Raw genomic sequence first — 19,800 nt, 5'->3', positions numbered from 1 at the left:
GGCACAGGCCACACACTCATATGAGTGTAGCAAACTTAGATTTTAGATAATGCAAGTTCTTTTGTTACACTGTGAAGCCAGGTACCCCCTGCTCTCATGGGACTGATTCTACAATCTGTGGCAATCAGCTAAAACCAGAGTGAATTCTACAACTCAGTGCTGATGGGCAGAAAAAGTGTACAATGGTGTAGTGATGCATTTTAAACTCTAGATGGCGACGTACACCTGCTCTTTTACTTCATACACCACTAGGACAGAATTTCAACAGTAAACCAGTAGAAATACAAAAGTTTGTACTTCCAAGTCCCCCGCCTGTCATGTTTGTTTTCCATTATTCTTGCTTCTAATAAGACTGACTTCCTGAGACCTGACCGGAGTGAGCAGGATCAACCATTATACAAACTCCACTCCACGACTTCTAATAAAATGTTTGATGTATATGTTAATATATGTTTTATAATGGCTAAGATTATATTTAAATCGGCAATAATGTTTTAGAAATACCTGCGGTGTATGCTTAACACTGCATAGGGTTTTACATGTACTTTTATTATTTAGAATAATATTTTTTATATCATCTATATAATTTAATGATTTAGATCATTTTTGGAAATTTCTTCACATTTTTTTAAATATCTGAGAAATATGTATTTTTTGTATTATGGTTAATCTGACTCAAAATCGTGTTTAATCATATTTATGAGGCTTGTTCAATTTAAGCAACAGTTGCATCTTGTGTGTAATAAGAAAACATTTTTTTTTTAATTTTCTGCCATTATAAAATATCAAAAATTCACATGGGATACACTTTTTATGTATTTTAAAAAAATTTTTTTTTACAATAATGTCTAATAGTGTTTTGTATTACCTTGCTCTGTTTTTTCTCACTTTCTTTTTTTGCTTCATTATGTGTTATGGCAGAAATTATAGGGATTCAAAAAGTATAACCATAACCAATCATATAAACAGAGATCAACAGTGATAAAGCCTATGTAACACATTCTAGTTTTCTACTTTTTAATACATTTGAAAGTAATGAAATAGAGAGACAGTGCAGCAACTCTACTTGGACAAACAGCATGCAGAACTGCAGTACACCAGAACACTAGAACCGGTGGTAATAATAATGGCAATTGGTTAAGTTTATTTATGATTACATATTTGTTAATGATTATTTTGGACATAGTATAGAAGTTTTATATTTATTCATATTTTTTTTATCAATATATTGATTATATATTGAGCATATTTGAATATTATATTAGAATATTGAGAAGAAGAAAATCAAATGTTTTCCTTTAAATTTGGTTCACCAGTATTTATTCTGAGTTTGGCTTGTAAACATGTATTAAAATATTCTTAAAGAAAAACTGAGCTGAACTTTTGCTATTCTAATTTTGGTTTAGTTCATTTTAATTCAGGCTTTTACCATTGTAATAATAAATACATTGCAATATCGTTAAAAAACTATGTTCCAGTCTTTCTGTATAAAAGCAATTCATAACATTTTTGAAAACTGCTTTATAAATAAAGTTTTATCATCATCATTATTATTATTAGTGCTGTTCTTAAGTAAGAGTGGGAGTCAAAGACACAAACACACAGAGGGTGAATATATGAATGTGTCAGATATTCTCTCCTTGTAGCTGCCACCTCCTCCTCCTCCACTCCTCCAGCTGTGGACGCACTGTTGCGAGGAGCCCATCAACTCAGGAAGTAATGGACAACTGTCTCCACCTCATTACACCAGCCCACACACACACACACACACACACACACACACACACACACACACACACACACACACACTGATTGGACACTGTGTGTGAGAGAGAATTGTTTGTGGTTAGAACAACAGCAGCATACTGTTGCTGTTCAAGTATCTTAAATTCATATCTTAAAGGTGCAGTAGGCAGGTTGGAGCAAATGCAGTATGATTAAAAAAATATATTTTTATAAAGCGGTCACTATATCCTGACAGTAGTGCATGAGACAGATAATCTGAAAAAAATCATGTGCCTCTGTGTCCTCCGGTGCTCCTAATGGCATCTGCAAGATTTCACAGACCGGAGTAAAACAACCAATCAGAGCAGAGCTGGAGCCTTGCCTTCTCTGAGCAGCTGTCAATCACTCGCAATCCCCGATCAAACGGTCAAACTAAGCAGCGCTGATCCAATATAAAAATCAATATTCTGTTACTGTAATGTCTATTTCTCTCATAAAATGTTGTCAGAAACATCTTGTAGTGTACTGTTTAGCTGTAAAATTAGAAAGTTTGTGACCCGGCAGCCATGTTGAGACCAGTTGAGGTAATACCAAGCACCGCCCACCGGCTGGAGCAAACTTTCTCATTTTACAGCTAAACAGTACACTACAAGATGTTTCTGCAAACATTTGATGTGAGAAATAGGCATTACAGTAAAAGAATATTGATTCATATTTGATCAGCACTGCCTAGTTTGATCGGAGTTTGTGAGTGATTCACAGCTGCCTAGATTTTTTAAAGCCTGTAAACAGAGCCATGATGAGGTGCAGAAGTCTAGATTTCTCTCAGAACACTTGAATTACAATATGCTGAAAGGTTATTATGGCATTTTTGCCCAATGATGCCAAACATATTCTGCCTACTGCAGGTTTAATTGTCTCACTATACTGTGTTTCTCCTGGTTTTACAGGAATGTTTTAAAAAAAATTTCAATTTGCTATGGTAAAAACATCAACTTTTAGAGAATTGATAGCCACTTGAGGTACTTATCCATCACAACAGATTAGGGCTGCACGATTGGTCAAAATGATAATCACGATGATTTTGATCAATGTTGAGATCCCAATTATTCATCACGCTTATTCATTGATTTTAGAGACAAAATATTTTCAATGCACTTTCACATTAAATAAACAGACTTCAATGTTATACTACATTGTTACATTGCTAATGTACATATCTTTGCATCAAAATAAGACTTAAAATAAGGTTCTTCTTCACCTGAATTCAGTGCATTTTCATTTTGACGAGTAATATATCCATCAATACGTTGGATTCGATATGCAGCAGAGTTTTATATGAGCTGAGCACACATTTTTAAACATAAATACTGCAGTCAATCATGTTCATTTAATTGTGGGAAGCCAAAATGGTGATCGCGATTAATGTTTGATTAATTGTGCAGCCCAGATATCATGTCTAATGTGTCTAATTTGTGTTGACAGGATCAGAAGGGAGATTATAAAACTGGGTAGGTTTACTAACTAGTTAATGTCCTCCAATTCTTAAAAGAAAATCACCTCATTTCCTCCCATTTTTTTAAAAATTCCCCATCTGTTTAAAGTTAATTAAGTGCTGTTTCTTAAAAAAAAGAAAAGCTACATCATGCTGCTAATGTCCAGCTATAAACACTCTGGTCATTCATATCTATTTCAACCGTCTCACATTCAGGTGCATCATGGAGGAGCAGGAATGTGACAATGAGAAATGTTGGATTCATTATTTCTGGTTTGTGCTTCTTTCCCTGATTTGTGAGTTCTAATCAACAAAATAAAAGACTTTGAATCAGTCCTACAATTCTCTTCCAATGCTCACCTGATGAGCACCTATCAGTCAAAACCTTGATAGCAGATTGGTTTCTTTAAAAAAAAAAAAGACTTTGAAAAATAAAATGGAAACATCAACAGGGACATTAAACAATGAGGAAAATGCAGGAATTGAAAATAAAAAAACAGGATTGTAAATAAAGAAAAGCTAAAAATTCTATTTATTTTTTCATCATCTTTTTATTTCGGGAACAAAAACAAACAAACCAACAAAAAATTAAGTATATTTTCTGAAAATGCACTTTATATACCTCAGCAACCCCTTCATCTCTTTGGAAAGTAAACTAAAGCTGTATTATCTTGAAACCTCTTATGTTGTACTTGTTATGTTAAAAGTCATATTCAAGATCTTATTAATTAAATATAATGAGATTCTCCTTGGTGTGTTCATGGTTACTTTTGCTTACCAAAATTGTACATATTAAATCAATTTACTAAAGCACAACATAAGCTTCATAAACATCTTATGTGTGTAGGCTACTTAAGGATTTTTTATTATTATTTATTAGAGATGATTAACAAGGATAGAAATAGAAGATTTTTGATACAAAAATATCTCCCCTCACACACACACACACACACACATATTTTGTTCTCCCCCTCCCACCCTCTCCGCTCTACCTCTCAACACGGTTCCTCCTGTTTTCCCACCTCTGCCTGCACCCTCATGCTTCTGTCAGTCCTCCTCCACCTCCTCACCTCTCCTCCAGTCAAGTCATTTATTTGCCATTTTTGCGTTGTCTTTGTCACAAGGCTCCAGTCACTTTAGCAGAAACTTGATAAAACAGAAGAAAAGAGTGCAAACACATGATTAAAAAACACACAAATTCTCTCTGCTCCTCCGTCATTTTCTGCACAGTCCGGCTACACCCCCGACTTCTTCATCTCCCCTGTCGTTCTACCTCCTTTTACCTACTCATCTTCCTCCTTCGAACCCCCCCCCCCCCTCCCCACCAGCCCTACCCCTCCACCTTCCTCTGCTCCCCACTGGATATCAATCAGAATCTATCACTCCAACTATTCCTGCTGCCGTTGTGTCAGAATTCACAGGAACTTCATCAAACTGGGAAACTGTTTCATTGTTACATCGAACCCTCGCTGCATGTGTGTGAGTGTGTGTGTGTGTGTGTGTGTGTGTGTGTCAAGCCTCCATGGTAACATTAATGGAATGCACACACACTTCCTCACCACCCAGCATCACGTGAAGGCTCGCACACACACTCAACCGCATGCATACGTCAACCAGCACATTCCCTCCCATCACTGCCATCACACACACATACACACATACCCACACAGACACACACACACGTACACACATTAGGGTGTTAATTGTTGTGATAACACCTTCCAATAACAAGGCTCTAATTATCAACATGTTTGGCTGTTGGAGTGTGTATCTGGCACTTGTGTACGGATCATGGGGTGAGCGTGTTTGTGTGTGTGCCAGCGTGAGGTGTGGCACCAGGGGAAGAAGGTTTGATGATTTTGAAATATGCTGCTGTGTGTGTGTGTGTGTGTGTGTGCGCGGTGTACCCTCTCATGTATGGGGTGATGATGTCTCAGTCTCAATCCACATTTGCATATAAGGGGTCTTTTGTCCTTCGGTTAATTGCAAATGATCTGTTTTGAGAAATTACACCGTTGCAATGCATCTCTTGCAGGAAATTCTCATGTGTTTAACAAAATAGCACATACAATTCACTTTAACCCTCTGAGCCACCATTCTGCCCCGGAGAGCATGGTTTTAAAGAAACGTGTTAACATTTAAGGCCCAGAAAGATACATGAAGAGGAGCACATATCTGAGACCTTTATGGAATTGGTTTTATTAAAGCAGGAATATGTGGCACAGGGACTTAAAGGTCTTATTGTTAACATTTTTATGTAGACGAAAAAATAAATAAATTACTGTTCAAGCCTGTCAGTTTTGTGAGACCATTGCTGTGGTCGAAAAGTCTCTTTTGCTTATAGGAAGGTTCCTAATGGAGTGAAATGACCCGGAAGTTTCTCAGTAGCAGCCATAATAAGAGCTGTTCCAATTCTCTAAATGCTAAGGAAAGATGCTTCAATGCTTCCTTTCCTATCTCCTTTAGCATAGGATACATTGGACCATCCTTTACCAAAGGAAAGGAGATAATGCCGCCCCACAATTCCTTACGGCCGCAATATTTGAAGCGACACACCATTCGGCTGTTCATGAAAACAAACGATATGCTTATCTTGTATAATATTTTCATACAGTCATATACTAATTGGGATTCATGTTGATAAATATGAGTGGGCAGTTACAACCATTTTGTTTCACTTTATTTCTATTTATTTATTTTGAACAAGTAACAAATAAGTAAAAAACAAAATAAGAATATGACAAGCTGTCAATAAACAAATAATCAACATAAATAAATATTACATTCGAAAAGGAGCAGGAATAAATATACATTTAATGGTTCTACTCCTTCACCATAACTCAAAAAATAACTCAATATTTATCATATCAATTTTTGTGGTAGCCTATAGGCTATTTCTTTTTTATTTCAATTGTAACCTTGGTGATGAAGTGATATTTTTCACTGGTTGTCCACCTTTGGTAAGATAATTCTTTATTATATGTTGATAAAGTGTTCCAGCACCAGAGGGACCTGTAGAATCGCTCTTTCACACACTGCGGCTGAAGCAGTCTGTCACTGAAAGACCTATTTAAAAACATGTAGTACATTGTAGTCCATCTTTGGAACATTGTAGTTTTACCACGGCAGAACCACGTCAATAACATAATCATATCATAATTACGGAGCTTATAGTGTAAGTGCAGTCGGATTCTCTGAACACCACGGTTGTCTTTTCCTAAGTCCTTCTGAATTCTCCTTCTCATCTTTCCTTGACCTCATGACGTTTTCCATCGAGGTCAAGTAAAAGTGGTTAGGAAACGACATTAGGACGTAATTTTTTGACTTTTCAACCACAGTAGTAGTGGGTGCAGATTCACCTGTTAATGCACAGGGGAGGAGTCTAGAGAAGGGGAGGTTATATAAAGGCTGGGTGTGTCCTGTTTGTATCCCTTTTGTTTGACACCATGCTGCTGCACCAGTAAATTTGTTCAGAATGATTCTGATAATGTGTTTTGGACGACATATGGTTTTTATCCTTTTGAGTTATTTTTTCACGTTATCTATCCTAATTTAATGAGTGTATCCAACTCCTTAACAGATCGTGGTATTGTTCTGGAGCTCTGTGCTATAGACCACTTACCCGTGAGCTAAAATCAAACCTGTGAACTCCGATCAAACTGTCAAACTAAAACATTTGAAGTGAGAAAAAGGCAATGCAGTAACATAATCTTGATTTATATTTGATCAGTGCTGCCTAGTTTGACAGTTTAATCGGAGTTCGCAAATTTCGCGAGCAGTGATTGACGCTGCTTAGAGACTGCTCGGCTTTGATTGGTTGTTTTCCTTCGGGTGCAAAGAAATCTTGCAAATGACATTAAAAGCATTAGGAGGCAGAGGAACATATTCTTCTTCCCCAGATTATCTGTCTCATGCACTACTGTCAAGATATAGTGACAGTTTTATAAAAATGTACTTTTTATCATATATGCTCAAAGGTACCAACTGCAGCTTTATCGCCTGCGTTGGCCAATCAAATACGTGCAAGCTCACATTGATGGTAGATTACTTTGTCCCGTTAACAGCGGTTTACCTTGCAGTCTGATCCCCTGGTAAGAAATAATGTAGGGGACAAAATCCACAGTCCCCTTTCTGTGCTAAGTTGTGCAAAGATAATATGAGGAATTAGCAGTCCGAGTTAGCCAAATATTGGTATTTTCCAAAGTTACAGTTACAGTTTTCCCTTTTTTTTGGTTTCCTGGGACAGGGTTCCCTAGCTGAAACGTTGTAAGGTTATTAGGTTAGGTTAAGCGTTATAAGGGATTCACGATAGTAATAACCCTTGACCTCTGACCTCAAGATATGTGAATGAAAATGGGTTCTCTCGGTACCCACGAGTCTCCTCTTTACAGACATGCCCACTTTATGATAATCACATGCAGTTTGGGCAAAGTCATAGTCAAGTCAGCACACTGACACACTGACAGCTGTTGTTGCCTGTTGGGCTGCAGTTTGCCATGTTATGATTTGAGCATATTTGTTATGCTAATTGCAGTACCTGTGAGGGTTTCTGGACAACATTTGTCATTGTTTTGTGTTGTTAATTGATTTCCAATAATAAATGTATACATACATTTGCATAAAGCAAGAATAATTGCCCACTCCCATGTTGATAAGAGTATTAAATACTTGACAAATATCCTTTTAAGGTACATTTTGAACAGATACAAATGTGGGATTAATTGTGATTAAATCAGTTGACAGCCCTAAAAATTATGTAATAATAGTAATAATATCACAATGTTATCTCAGAAACAATATGATTCATTAATATTTCGGAGTACCTTGCGATCCCATACTTGCTTATTAACCTTCACTGTTCCTGCAAAGGGTTGGCAAGGACACATACACTGTATACATATGGAGCTGGGTAATAGGTCCATAGTTGAGATCAGCCTCACGATGCCAACAAGAAGTCTAAAAGACCAGTTCTTAAACAGAGGTCAAAATCCCTTCATAGGATAAAGAGGCTGGCCGTCTGATAGGCTGGCTACCTGACAGAACGCCTGGTTTGCTGGCTGGTTATCTGTCTGACTGCCAGGCTGGTGGGTGTACTGAGCAGGCAGCTGGTTGGTTTCCTGACTGTTTGACTGGCTGCTGGCTGACTGAGTGGGCGGCTGGCTACTTGCCTGCCTGGCTGGCTGGCTGTCTGGCTGACTGGCTGGCTGTGTGCCTGGTTGGCAAGCTGGCAGCCCCAGCTGTGTCCCGAGCCAAGCCCCTACGCCCCACCAGATCTTAATTGGGTTAAGTTTGTCCGCCACAGATAACACTTCCTCTTTCTTCCGAGAGTAAGAAAACAAAAAAATGGCCTGGCACTAATGACGCTCTTTAGCGGGGCTCTTTTCTGTTTAGGTGGAGGGAAATTAGGAAGAAGGGGGTGTGGGTTCCCTGCAGAGAGAGATCGTCGAGGGAAACGTGCCATTGTTCGGAGCCGAGCACTCAATGAGAACGGAGAATACGAAGAAAGAAAGAGAACGAAAGAAAGTAGATTTGGTTTTGCGCTGTGGTGCTGTCACATTGCCACTGTTTCTTTTTAACAACCCCTTATGACCGAGGCAGGCAGGACCCTGAGAGATGGAGGCACACGCACAGGAATACAGACGTGTCATTGTATGTGTGCATACCAGTTGTATACACACAATTTCTCACTTTTTTTTGTAAAAACACAAAGAAATGTTCTGTAATTACTTTGGCTGAACCATGAAATTCAGCAGACTTGTTTGATGAACATTAATAACTGTTTTCGGAGGCACAGTTGTCTTAAAGTGAAGAAAGGTGTGTGTGGTGATGGCCAATGAAGTCCTTTGTTCTTCAAGCATGCAAATAAAATGTCCCATTTTTTTAATGTCCCATTTTTTATGTGTTAAAATGTACCTTAAAGAGAGATTTGTCAAGTATTTAATACTCTTATCAAGATGGGAGTTGACAAATATGCTGCTTTATGCAAATATATTTATTACTTGAAATCAATTAACAACACAAAACAATGACAAATATTGTCCAGAAACCCTCACAGGTACTGTATTTAGCATAAGAAAATATGCTCAAATCATAACATGGCAAACTCAAGCCCAACAGGCAACAACAGCTGTCAGTGTGTCAGTGTGCTGACTTGTCTATGACTTGTCCCAAACTGCATGTGATAATTATAAAGTGGGCATGTCTGTAAAGTGGAGACTCGTGGGTACCCAGAGAACCCTTTTTCATACACATATCTTGAGGTCAGAGGTCAAGGGACCCTTTGAAAATGGCCATGCCACTTTTTCCTCGCCAAAATTTAACTTACGTTTGGAGCGTTATTTAACCTCCTTAGTGACAATGACATGGTTGGTACCAATGGATTCCTTAGGTTTTTTTAGTTTCATATGATGCCAGTATCCTCACTCTCGCTTTAAAACTGCTCTCGCTACAACCTAAAAATCGCAAGTTGCATTAATGTGTTATAGAAATTAGTGGCGTTAAAACAAATTTGCGTAAAGGCGTTATTGTCGTGTTAACTTTGACAGCTCAAAAAATTACATTTAGTTTCATTCACAGAGACCTGATGGCTACTTAAATATTCTCTATATGGAATTCAGAGAATATTGTCTCCATGCGGCTCTCAAGACGACGGCTGAGCCGGTGGCTCACAGATAATGGTGCTAACAGCATGAACAGTGCAAAACAACGGCAAAAGTGCTGACAGAGATAACAGTGTTAACCTGAGGGGGAACAGTAGAGTGGGGGGCTATGCTTTCGCGCCGCCGCCGTCCTGACTGATGGCGTTATCAGTGCCGTATGAGAGCAGTGCAGAGCAGAAAGAAAAATTGAAACCACTCTCATCAGTTCGGTTAATATAAAGCTACAGCCAGCAGCTGGTTAGCTTAGCTTAGGTTTGCATAAATGATGGAAGCCTGGCTCCCTCCAAAGGTACCAAAATCTACCTACCAGCCCATCTAAAGCTCACAAAATAACACATTATATCATGTTTCTTTATTCCCTACAAAAACCAAAGAGCTGTGAGCTGGACTATTTCTTGGCTGGGAGCAGTCTCTTCCTGAAGATCCCGCTGGTTTCCTGGCAACCTCACAGTAATGTATCAATTATTAAGCTTCAGGGGTGTTGGTAGGCGGATTTTGTTACCTTTGGACGGAGCCAGGCTAGCTGTTTGACCCTCCTTCTGGTCGTTATGCTAAGCTAAGCTAACAAGCAGTTGGCTGTAGCTTTAGAGCTAATGCACAGACATTAGAGTGGTACTGATGTTCTCATCCAGTTCTCAGTGTGTATTTCCCAAAATGTCAATCTATTGCTTGAAAGCAAGGGTTCTCAAACTTTTTAGGGCCAGGGAACCCTTATAGGGGAGAACATTTTCCAAGGATCCCCTCATAATCATAACAGCAATGAAGCATAATGCTTACTACCATTTGTACTCTTAGATGCCATTGGAACTATTTGTTTTGTAAAACTTTTCAACCTAAATACTTCAGACCTGTTTCATAGGGATAAACAGAAACACATGTCAATTTGAATCATGTTAACACCACTTATATACTTTTAAACAGAGGGTTATATTATTCAAATAACATTTGGACTCAACTTGATAGCATTTATCGCCTACATTTCAAGTAATTGATCTTAAAAACTTTCAGAAGATGAACAGCAGCAAGACAAGACATGTCATAGTCCTAACAAATCCAGATATTTAAACTTATCAGTCTAAAACTGACTTTAAGTAAGTGTTTCAACTTAAAAATAATGAACTTATTGCTGTGTATCACAATCATATCAGAGTTTTCTATTGGCCCAAAGCTAACGTGGGTGGGAGTAATGAACACAATATGCTTGTTTTATTGGTGCAAATGGTCCCCATCTGTAGATATGTGCTTTTCAATGATACGCCACAATTTTATAATTCATAGTGAATTATTTCGCAGACCCCTTGACAGAGTGCCACGGACCCCTGAGGTTCCCCGGACCCCACTTTTAGAACCCTCACTTTAAAGGAAAGGCTTCTACTTTCTGAGTGCCTCAAACACAATAACTACTGTGTGATTTATTTCCTGTAAAAGAACATCATCCCCTGGCAACACAACTGTAACTGTAACTCAGGCATGACAGCTCACTTGTCATCTACTTATGTTGAATATAAATAGGAAAACAATCACAGTGAGCCGCTAAATGTGCCGTGTACAGGACACTCTAATTGGATATGTGATAATTGGACAAGTGAAATTTGTGAACAAATTTTTAATTAAACGTACCCACATTAATTTACTTGAAACCCTGAGCCTTTATTTGCCCGAAGGGGCCATCTACCATTTCAGCATAAACATCACAACTACAATATTTCCTAAATTGCCAACATCCTTCATTTGCATGACATTCATCATCATCATCACAAACAGGGTCACCATCATAATGATACCAACAATAACCACAAAGATTAAAATAGTGATCATCCTCAAAGTTAAATCACGTATCATCATCACCATCATCATCATCATCATTACTACCATTTTTTTGTTTACTTTAGAGATTTCAGACAGCTGGCATCCTGTGGCAATCAGCCTCCGCTCTATGCCTCACACACATACACACTCATATACTAATACCTCTGCAAAGACCTTGCGGTTGGCAAGTGAGGCTGTGTATAGAATAACAGGCTTAACAACTGCTCAAAACAAATATTAAAAATAATGTTGATCTTTTTCCTGTGTCTCCATGCTGAATATTTATTCATAAGTAACCGCAGGCTAGATGTTCTCCCTTGTTCTCACCTTCGGATCGGATAATGAATGCAGCCCACACACACACACACACATTTGTGAATTTGTGGGTGCATCATATGCATCCACAAATCCGCAACATTTACATTCACACCAGTTTAGAATAATGCAGATGATCAACATACCTTTTACCCACACCACTACTGAACTCTACCTGCATAACAAATAGCAATTATTTTAGAACAACTATAAATGCACACACACGTACACATGTGCACTTTACACCTTTGGCATTGTGCACCCAGCCCACATTAAGTGGAGACAAAAGAATCTGGCTTTGCAGTATTTAAATCAGTTATGTGTCTAATTATTCCATATAAAAATAGCCGATATCTAGGGCAAAAGCAACGAGATGGAACATTGTTGTCTGCAGAGGGGAGACCTAGTGGAGCTGGCGAGAGTTCAACACAGCAGAAGACAGGGAGGGAGAGAGAGAGAGAGAGAGATGGGGAGGCAGGGAGGGAGAGTGTGATAAAGGAAGATAGGGAGAGAGTGTGCTTTAGGCTACATAAATATAACATGAACTCTATCCGCCAGTGGCAGGCAAGCAAGCAGCACAATGGGCCGATGTTCAGGAGCGCTTTGTGAGGGTGTGGAGAATAGACTGTGCTACCTCCTCACCTCAGGAATATCAGGCTTTGATACCTGAGAGACCGAGAATGTGTGTGTGTGAACGAAAAGACAAAAGGAGAGAATTTACTAGACACATGCAGTTATTCTGCAAGTTCACGCTGATATGGAGACCCTGCAGTCAACTCTCAGCGGTGTGTGACCCTGACTCTATGCTCAGCAGACTTTGCTTGTAATGGGTTCGCTAAGGATGCTCATTGATTGTCATTGATCCCATTTCACTGTCCTGGCAGCACAGTTGGTTTAATGCATGTATTTAAAACCCCTGATGCCTGATGACTCATTTTTTTTGTACATTTCCCCCTTTGTATGTCCATGCAAACAGTTCTAATTTTTCTCAGGGGCAAAAATTTTTATTTTTGCATATAGTACCTGTATGTTGGTAAGTAATTCTTCAAAAAGCCAGCAACCCATTTTCATTTTTTCATCTAATCATAAAGAGAAATTATTCATTACATTGAATGAAACTGCAAAGTTGGCCAGTCTAGCCTATCCTGACACCTGCTCCACAAGCCTTTTAAAAACCTCTGTATTCTTAAGTGTTGTTCCCTGCTTCCTCTCAATTTAAAATGCCCAATTCAAATTGCACAGCTTTCCTCATCACTGCTAACTCTACTGCTGGCCTGTGGACGGCTGCAGACAGTGTGTGCTACCTCTGTGACTGATGGTGTTCCCAGCTTTTTCTTTTCACCTGTCAGCAATGAGGGTTGAACATGTAGGAGGTTACAAGTTGAGGTATGCTTGAGATGTTAAAGATTTTTTTGGGGCATTTTTGGATTTATTTGACAGATGTCAGTGTATAAATGGGGGGGAGAGAGAGACAGTGAGGGGTATGACATGCAACACAAGGTCCCAAGGCCAGAATGGGACCCTGGACGTTGTGGTTATATAGGATGGAATGTGGCAACTTCTGGTGCTGAGAAATGAAGCCAACGCGGAAGTGACAAAAAATGCAGTTCTTTGAATGGCCACTTGAGGCTGGTTCCAAAAGTGAGTCAATATCCATAGACCCCCATGTTAAAATGCCCAACTTTACAGCAGAAATAAACATGTTTACAGCCTGGTACAAAAAACGGTTTTAGTCTCTATAGCTAATTTCCCCGTTCATGGCAACTGTACAGGGGGTGAATATTTATATAATTCACCCGTTTAAATTATAGCCTATAAAGGCTTAAAGTTAAGGCATAATTGAGGACGTGGCCGCTTTGAGTGACAGGTGGGTGCCGAGTCAGTTTGCTATGGTAATGACGTTATTAAAATATCCCTCCCAACCCGGTTACGTAGATGCAGTAGTTGCTTTCAGTCCAAAATGGTTCCACTGATGATGCAATGAAACTACCAATTGGCTTTCACTTCTTGCCAATATATGTTCTTTGTCTCAGGTCTAATGGAGCTACACAACATCAAAGGATATAAAATAGCTCTTTGAGGTGCATCTGCATTGGAATGATTACTTCAGACCTCCCAATGTTTGGTCTATGAGTTGGATATTTATAGTCCTTTTAAAATGATGAGCCACCCAAAATCTATCTTTTGGGGTATCAAACTCACCCCTTGTAGAAAGGAAAAAAGTTGCAGTTTTGTCATGCTGCATGTCTGTTGCAAACATTCGTAGTTTTACCAAAATATGAATACAGACACTGATTTTGTATGGATTCTTTTTTGCGAGTTTCAATGAAAACAGGGTATTTAGATTTACTTTCACTTTATGTAAGAAATATAATTGCCAGTAAATAGCCCTTTAAAATATATATTATCTTTGTGGAATCCATGAGCATTTGGTAGTTTGTTTTTTACTATTTCTTTTTTTTAAGTTAAAATCTTTTTTAATGTTCTTTTTAAGTTAAGTTTAAGTTTTCTGAAGTTTGAGTTAAGTTTTTTAAAGTTAAATTGAAGTTTGTTTTTTTCTTAAAGTGTTCAAGCTTGGTAACTTCATCAGACATGATGACATATACAGTATACTCGAGTAGATCAAGGGATGTTTTCCTAATGACGCTGTCTCACCAAAGCTAAATTCACAGAATGTACTCATGAAAATACACAAAGTTTTGGCACCTTATTTTCGGTGTCATAATCTCGGTGCTCTCGCATTCCACTTCACTGTAAGCCAGACTGCTGTTAAGGTATGAAATCTTTAAGCCAAATCCCCATTTTTTGGGTCTGTAATTCTACATCTGCCCCCAGTTTACTCCATTGATGTCCTGTCTGTATCAATTCCCACTGCATGTCAGTTGGCCAACTTATTCAGTAGCTGTTACTTGATGTTCTCTTGTTGTGTGTATAAAAAAGCCAAATCCGCGCGGAGATGACAGAGGGTGTAATCGCTAGCTATGTGATTCAACAATACGACTCTTAGAAGCTATTCAGGCTGGGGCCTGTCCTTGACCCTTAAGGAGCTTGTAATGTGGGCTTTTTCCCACTCTTTGTATTTACCGGCAGAAACGGGGAGGGGGGATGGGGGTGGAGGGGGGACCGACCACTGAGCGAGGGCTTTTGCCCCTCCATGCCAGCGGCAGTCACGCTGGGGGAGCTGTGCACGTGCACACACACACACACACACACAGAAATGCACACGCGGGTCTCCTGGCGTGCACTCATTTCATAGGGAGGGAGAGGTGAAGGTTGGAGGGTGAGGGAGAGGGAGAAAGAAGGGGAGGAGGACAAGGGGAGGGCACGGAGACAAGAGCCCCCCACCTTCCTTAACCCGGCGGGGGGTCAATCTTAAAGGCTGCTCTGTCTCTCCATGGGAGGACGGGGTGGGGTGGGGGGGCAGGGAGGCTCAATCTGTGGAGGGCAGTGGTCCTGCTGGTCAGCACAGGGAGCTCCACGTTACCCAGTTATCCATGACAACCAGAGAGAGAGAGAGAGAGGAGAGGGAAAGACAGAGAGACAGACAGAGACAGAGAAAGAGAGAGAGGGGAGGGAGGGGGGGGGGGGGACAACATGGAAAAGCTCAGCTGCGGTCAGAGAGCGCTCAGTTGGAGCAGAGAGTGAAGAACAAAGCACCCAGTGATTTTCATTTTTCCCCTCTTTGTCTGCTTTATATTGTCCACAGACGTGTCCCTCTTTTCTTTACTGGAAATAAAGGAGCTTTGAAGAAGACACACAAACAGACACACACACACACGGACACATGCATGTACACACTGGTGTGGCTAATTGAATTATGTTTATACAGTAAGTCAAACGGTTTATTTTCACTGTGACAGAGAGTGCCCTCCGATGTGAAAACAGAAAAAACCCAAAAATGGTTTCTTCTTGGAGGGGCATTTCCAAAGCACCACATGCAGAAAAGGGCAATGGAGGACAGAGGTATTTTATTATTTTTCATTTAAGGAAATGGCTTAGCAGATTTTAAACATTTAACGGTACATCTCTGCAACACAAAGGTCTATGTTACTGTATGCCTGTGACTGGACAGAAGCAGACACTTCATGTGGTCTCGATGTAAAGTGCGGAAAATGTTCATTTTGCACGGATAGGTTCTGCTCAGCCTAAATGAATAGGCTTAAACTAATCCTGTCAGAAAGTGTCCCGAAGAAATGAATCCACCACAAATGAGTGAAAAACGCTCAAGAAACGGGGAACATTTCTAGTTGAAAAAAATGTCTGAATATTTTTTATGGGGGGAAATTGACCATTACAGGGTGAATCCATGCCTTTGTTTCCTGCAAGCTCATCATTGTTATTCCTGCCTTAAACCTGTCAGCTGTCAGTCACTTGCAAACTCTGATTAGACGGTCAAACTAGGCAGCGCTGATCCAATATGAATCAATATTCTGTTGCTGTAATGCTTATTTCTCACCTCAAATGTTTTCAGAAACATCTTGTAGTGTACTGTTTAGCTGTAAAATGAGAAAGTTTGCTCCGGCTGGTGGGCGTTGCTTGGTATTTCCTAACTGATCTCAACATGGTCACAAACGTTGTCTGTGAAATCTTGCAGATGCCATTAGGAGCACCGGAGGCACATGATTTTCAGATTACCTGTCTCATGCACTACTTTTAGGATATAGTGACGGTTTTATAAAAATAACTTCTTTTTAAACTATATTTGCTCCATTTCTACCTGCTGCTGCTTTAAATCTTTTTGTCTTTTGTTTTTTCTCAATGCCATTCCGCCTGTCTGTCTCTAATATTATACTACCATAAACTTTGAAAAGGGGAAGACCTGCACATCCAAAATTATTTTCAGGTGCTGTACAAAGGATAGATACCAACAATAAAAAGTCAAGACTGTCTGTAACATTGAAGGGCTTTGCATATTAAACACATGAACTGTTTTTGACCAAACTTTTTGTCGACAAGAGGAAAGATGGCTGCTAGCAGATGGAAAGTTAATTTGTTTAAAGATAAATCACAAGTCTGCAGTCTACAAGGTCAAATGTGGGTCGTGAAAATATTGTGATGAGGGAGCAAAAAGATGAGTTCCTCTGTCTACTCATAACCATTCTGCCATTATTTATGTATTCATATTTATTCATTGTATTTTAGTGGTTTTAGTAAACCCGGCTTGGGGCCCTTCTGAGTGGAGTTTGCATGTTCTCCCTGTGTTAGCGTGTGTTTTCTCTGGGTTCTCCGGCTTCCTCCCACAGTCCACAGACATGCAGGTTAGGTTAATTGTTGACTCTAAATTGCCCGTAGGTGTGAATGTGAGTGTGAATGGTTGAGTGTTAGTTTAAAACTATAGTCTACCTCAGCACCTGGGTGACATAATCATCCACTTGTGCTGTTCGACAACCCTCATTTTTGTTTGTCAAACTTACTTTAGGACCTCCCATGTTGAGATGTATTGCACTTGCTCTAAACAGCTCGCTGCTGCTTTGTTGTCGTAAATTTGACTGGTTGACTCCACTTAGCCCCCCACATTATTGTGCCTTTTTATAGTTTCTTTTCACACCAAAATAATGATAAAAATTGGATTTAAAATTCTAAATTTTTCTCCTAATGTTAAAATGCCCCAACACTTTTAAGGGTAGGTGTAATGCATTGCTGGACATGAATGTTTTTAATCTCAGATTTTAGAATAGTGCTGTGAATATTTTCCATTTTCTCAGGTTTTTCAGGCCTCCCTTTGTATTTTAAAAATATTTCCTTCAAGGCACAGACCGACTGTGGAATTTACAGAGTTGTTTGCCTAAAGTTCAAGAAAAGTCCATATTTATAGGATTTGAAATCCTTATGTTAAAAAGCAGCCCTATTATAAATATATATATATATATATTTTTACTAAAGAAGCCCCAATTCCCCATTACCATAAAATAGTATTCATTGCAGTGCATGGGTGAGTGGGCATCTTGCATGAGGGCATGTGGTGGCCTTGGCCTCCATGTTTCCTTTATGGGACCCAGATGGGTTGGATGAGTTGTTTTCCTAAATTTCAAGAAAAGTCCATATTTATAGGATTTGAAATCCTTATGTTAACAGCCACATCCCATTTTTAATCCAAATCCATATTTTCCCTCTGCCTCTCCCTCTGTATTCTCATAGTCCCTGATGTAGTTGCTCCAGTCGGCCACAACTGGGCGCTGTTGCCTAACTCTCCACCTGCTTCCTCTCTCTCTCTCTCTCTCTCTCCGCCAGCCCCCAGCCTGCCTCTCTCTCTCTCTCTCTCTCTCTCTCTCCTCGCCTCTCTCTGCCTCAGCCAACCCGGGCTGTGCCGAGCTGCTCCCTGCGGGATCAGAGCGCTCCCCCGCCGGGACCCTTCTCTCACATCCCCCTGCTGGGACGCGGCTACATTTCCAGCCAAGCACTGCCTGCCTTGGCTTTATTATGTGTGTCTGCGCCGCAGCCCCGCCAGCAGAGGCAGGCAGAGGAGGAGGAGGAGGAGGGAGACTGGTAGCCAGAGTCAGGACAAAGAAAAAGCAGGGAGACAGAGGCTAGCGAAGGGTTATAGACTGCTGGAAATATTAGGCTGCTTATTAACACCGCCGGTAGGGCATTGCGAGATATTAACAAAAAAGAAAGCGTGGGTTGTAGGAGCAGTAGGCTATTCCCCTCGGGGTGGAGAGATGCTGGGGGAAGAGAGCAGTGTCCATGCCACCAGACCACCACCACCACTGACTAGTGTAGGATAGCGGGACAGAGGGAACATCGGTCCGCTTTACTGGAGGAAAGAAACAAAACAAAACAGACTGAAATAGTTTCGATAAACTAAAAAAAAAAAGCCGCGGAGGAGAAGAAGAAGCCACGGTTCATTTTGAGAGCTAATTTCACCAGAACATTCATTCTCCGTCCGTCGCTTCACCTGGACCCGTCACGTAGCAACGCTACTGTAACACCGACACCGCCACCTCGGACCTGAAACCTCGGACTCACCTGCTCAGGTGTTTGTCGCTTCTCCGCTCCGGAGAAAGCAAAACGTGTGCGGCGGTAGGAAGAGAGGGGGGGGGGTAAAGAAACTGTCGTCGTCCGGCGACACGTTGTTAACGGAGAGGAAGGAAGGTGAACACCAACGGCAAGTTGTTACCGTTCAACGCTACAGGTTGCGCGACCGTTGAGGAAGAGAACGCTCCAGAGTGTCGCCGCCTGCGCGAGGCTATAGCCGTTAGTTGTCGCTGGACTAACTAACGGCCGTTTGTTGTCGCGCTGGACTAACGGCTAACGGCCGTTTCCCAGAGAACCAGAGAGACTGAAGCTGCCGCATTGCAACAGGCGAAGAAGAACAAGCAGCAGCAGCGAAGTGGAGGAGGAAACCTTGGCTGTATGGTTACAGCCGAAAACACGGAACGGAACAAAAAAACAATTTGAGAAAATTAAAAGAGCAGTTTGAGGAGCAGAGATGTCTAGACGGAAACAGGCCAAACCGCGCTCCGTTAAAGGTAAGAAACTGTTTATATTTTGTGTAAGCTAGCGATAACCTCATGTTAACAGACACTTCACTCAGGAGGAGGACAACACCACCAAACACCAAAGATTTCATGCCCAACTCTGGTGCTTGTTAGCTAGCTAATTTAATTTGATCTCTCTCCCCCTGAAGGGTTGCAAACAGTCTGCTAGTTTGACAACAATCAGTCTCTCCTAGTGTGTCACTTTTACTGTTTGTGCACTAATTGTTTGTCAACACATTGTTAAAAACAAATATTAAAATGCAAAGGAAGCCTGTAGTTAAATTGTACAGTCTTACTAATTGTTTCCAAATGGTCAAGT

The 19,800-nt window shown here is 40.3% G+C and overlaps 1 protein-coding gene and 1 long non-coding RNA gene across 5 annotated transcripts in view; one reads left to right on the top strand and one right to left on the bottom strand.

Annotated features, from left to right (window-relative positions):
- Window positions 1-1,001: 1,001 nt before the first annotated feature.
- On the bottom strand, window positions 1,002-19,108 carry LOC119487604. Its single transcript, XR_005206742.1, has 3 exons — window positions 18,970-19,108; window positions 4,213-4,366; window positions 1,002-1,819 (listed from the first exon to the last, which is right to left on the bottom strand). It is a non-coding gene; the product is annotated as an uncharacterized LOC119487604 (long non-coding RNA).
- znf423 (zinc finger protein 423) overlaps window positions 17,965-19,800 on the top strand; it is a 199,369-nt gene continuing 197,533 nt past the window's right edge. For 2 of the 4 annotated variants that reach the window (XM_037768629.1, XM_037768630.1), the window contains exon 1: window positions 17,966-19,472. In XM_037768629.1, the coding sequence (XP_037624557.1) occupies window positions 19,433-19,472 (40 nt within the window). In that variant the 5' untranslated portion in view covers window positions 17,966-19,432. Of the gene's footprint in view, window positions 19,473-19,800 lie in introns of all 4 variants that reach the window. The other 2 variants (XM_037768628.1, XM_037768631.1) reach the window with 2 other exon arrangements.

Source organism: Sebastes umbrosus, chromosome 4 (assembly GCF_015220745.1).
Source record: "Sebastes umbrosus isolate fSebUmb1 chromosome 4, fSebUmb1.pri, whole genome shotgun sequence".
NCBI lineage: Eukaryota > Metazoa > Chordata > Actinopteri > Perciformes > Sebastidae > Sebastes > Sebastes umbrosus.
Note: the sequence above shows the minus strand (reverse complement) of the source record. Positions and strands in the feature narration are given on the sequence as shown.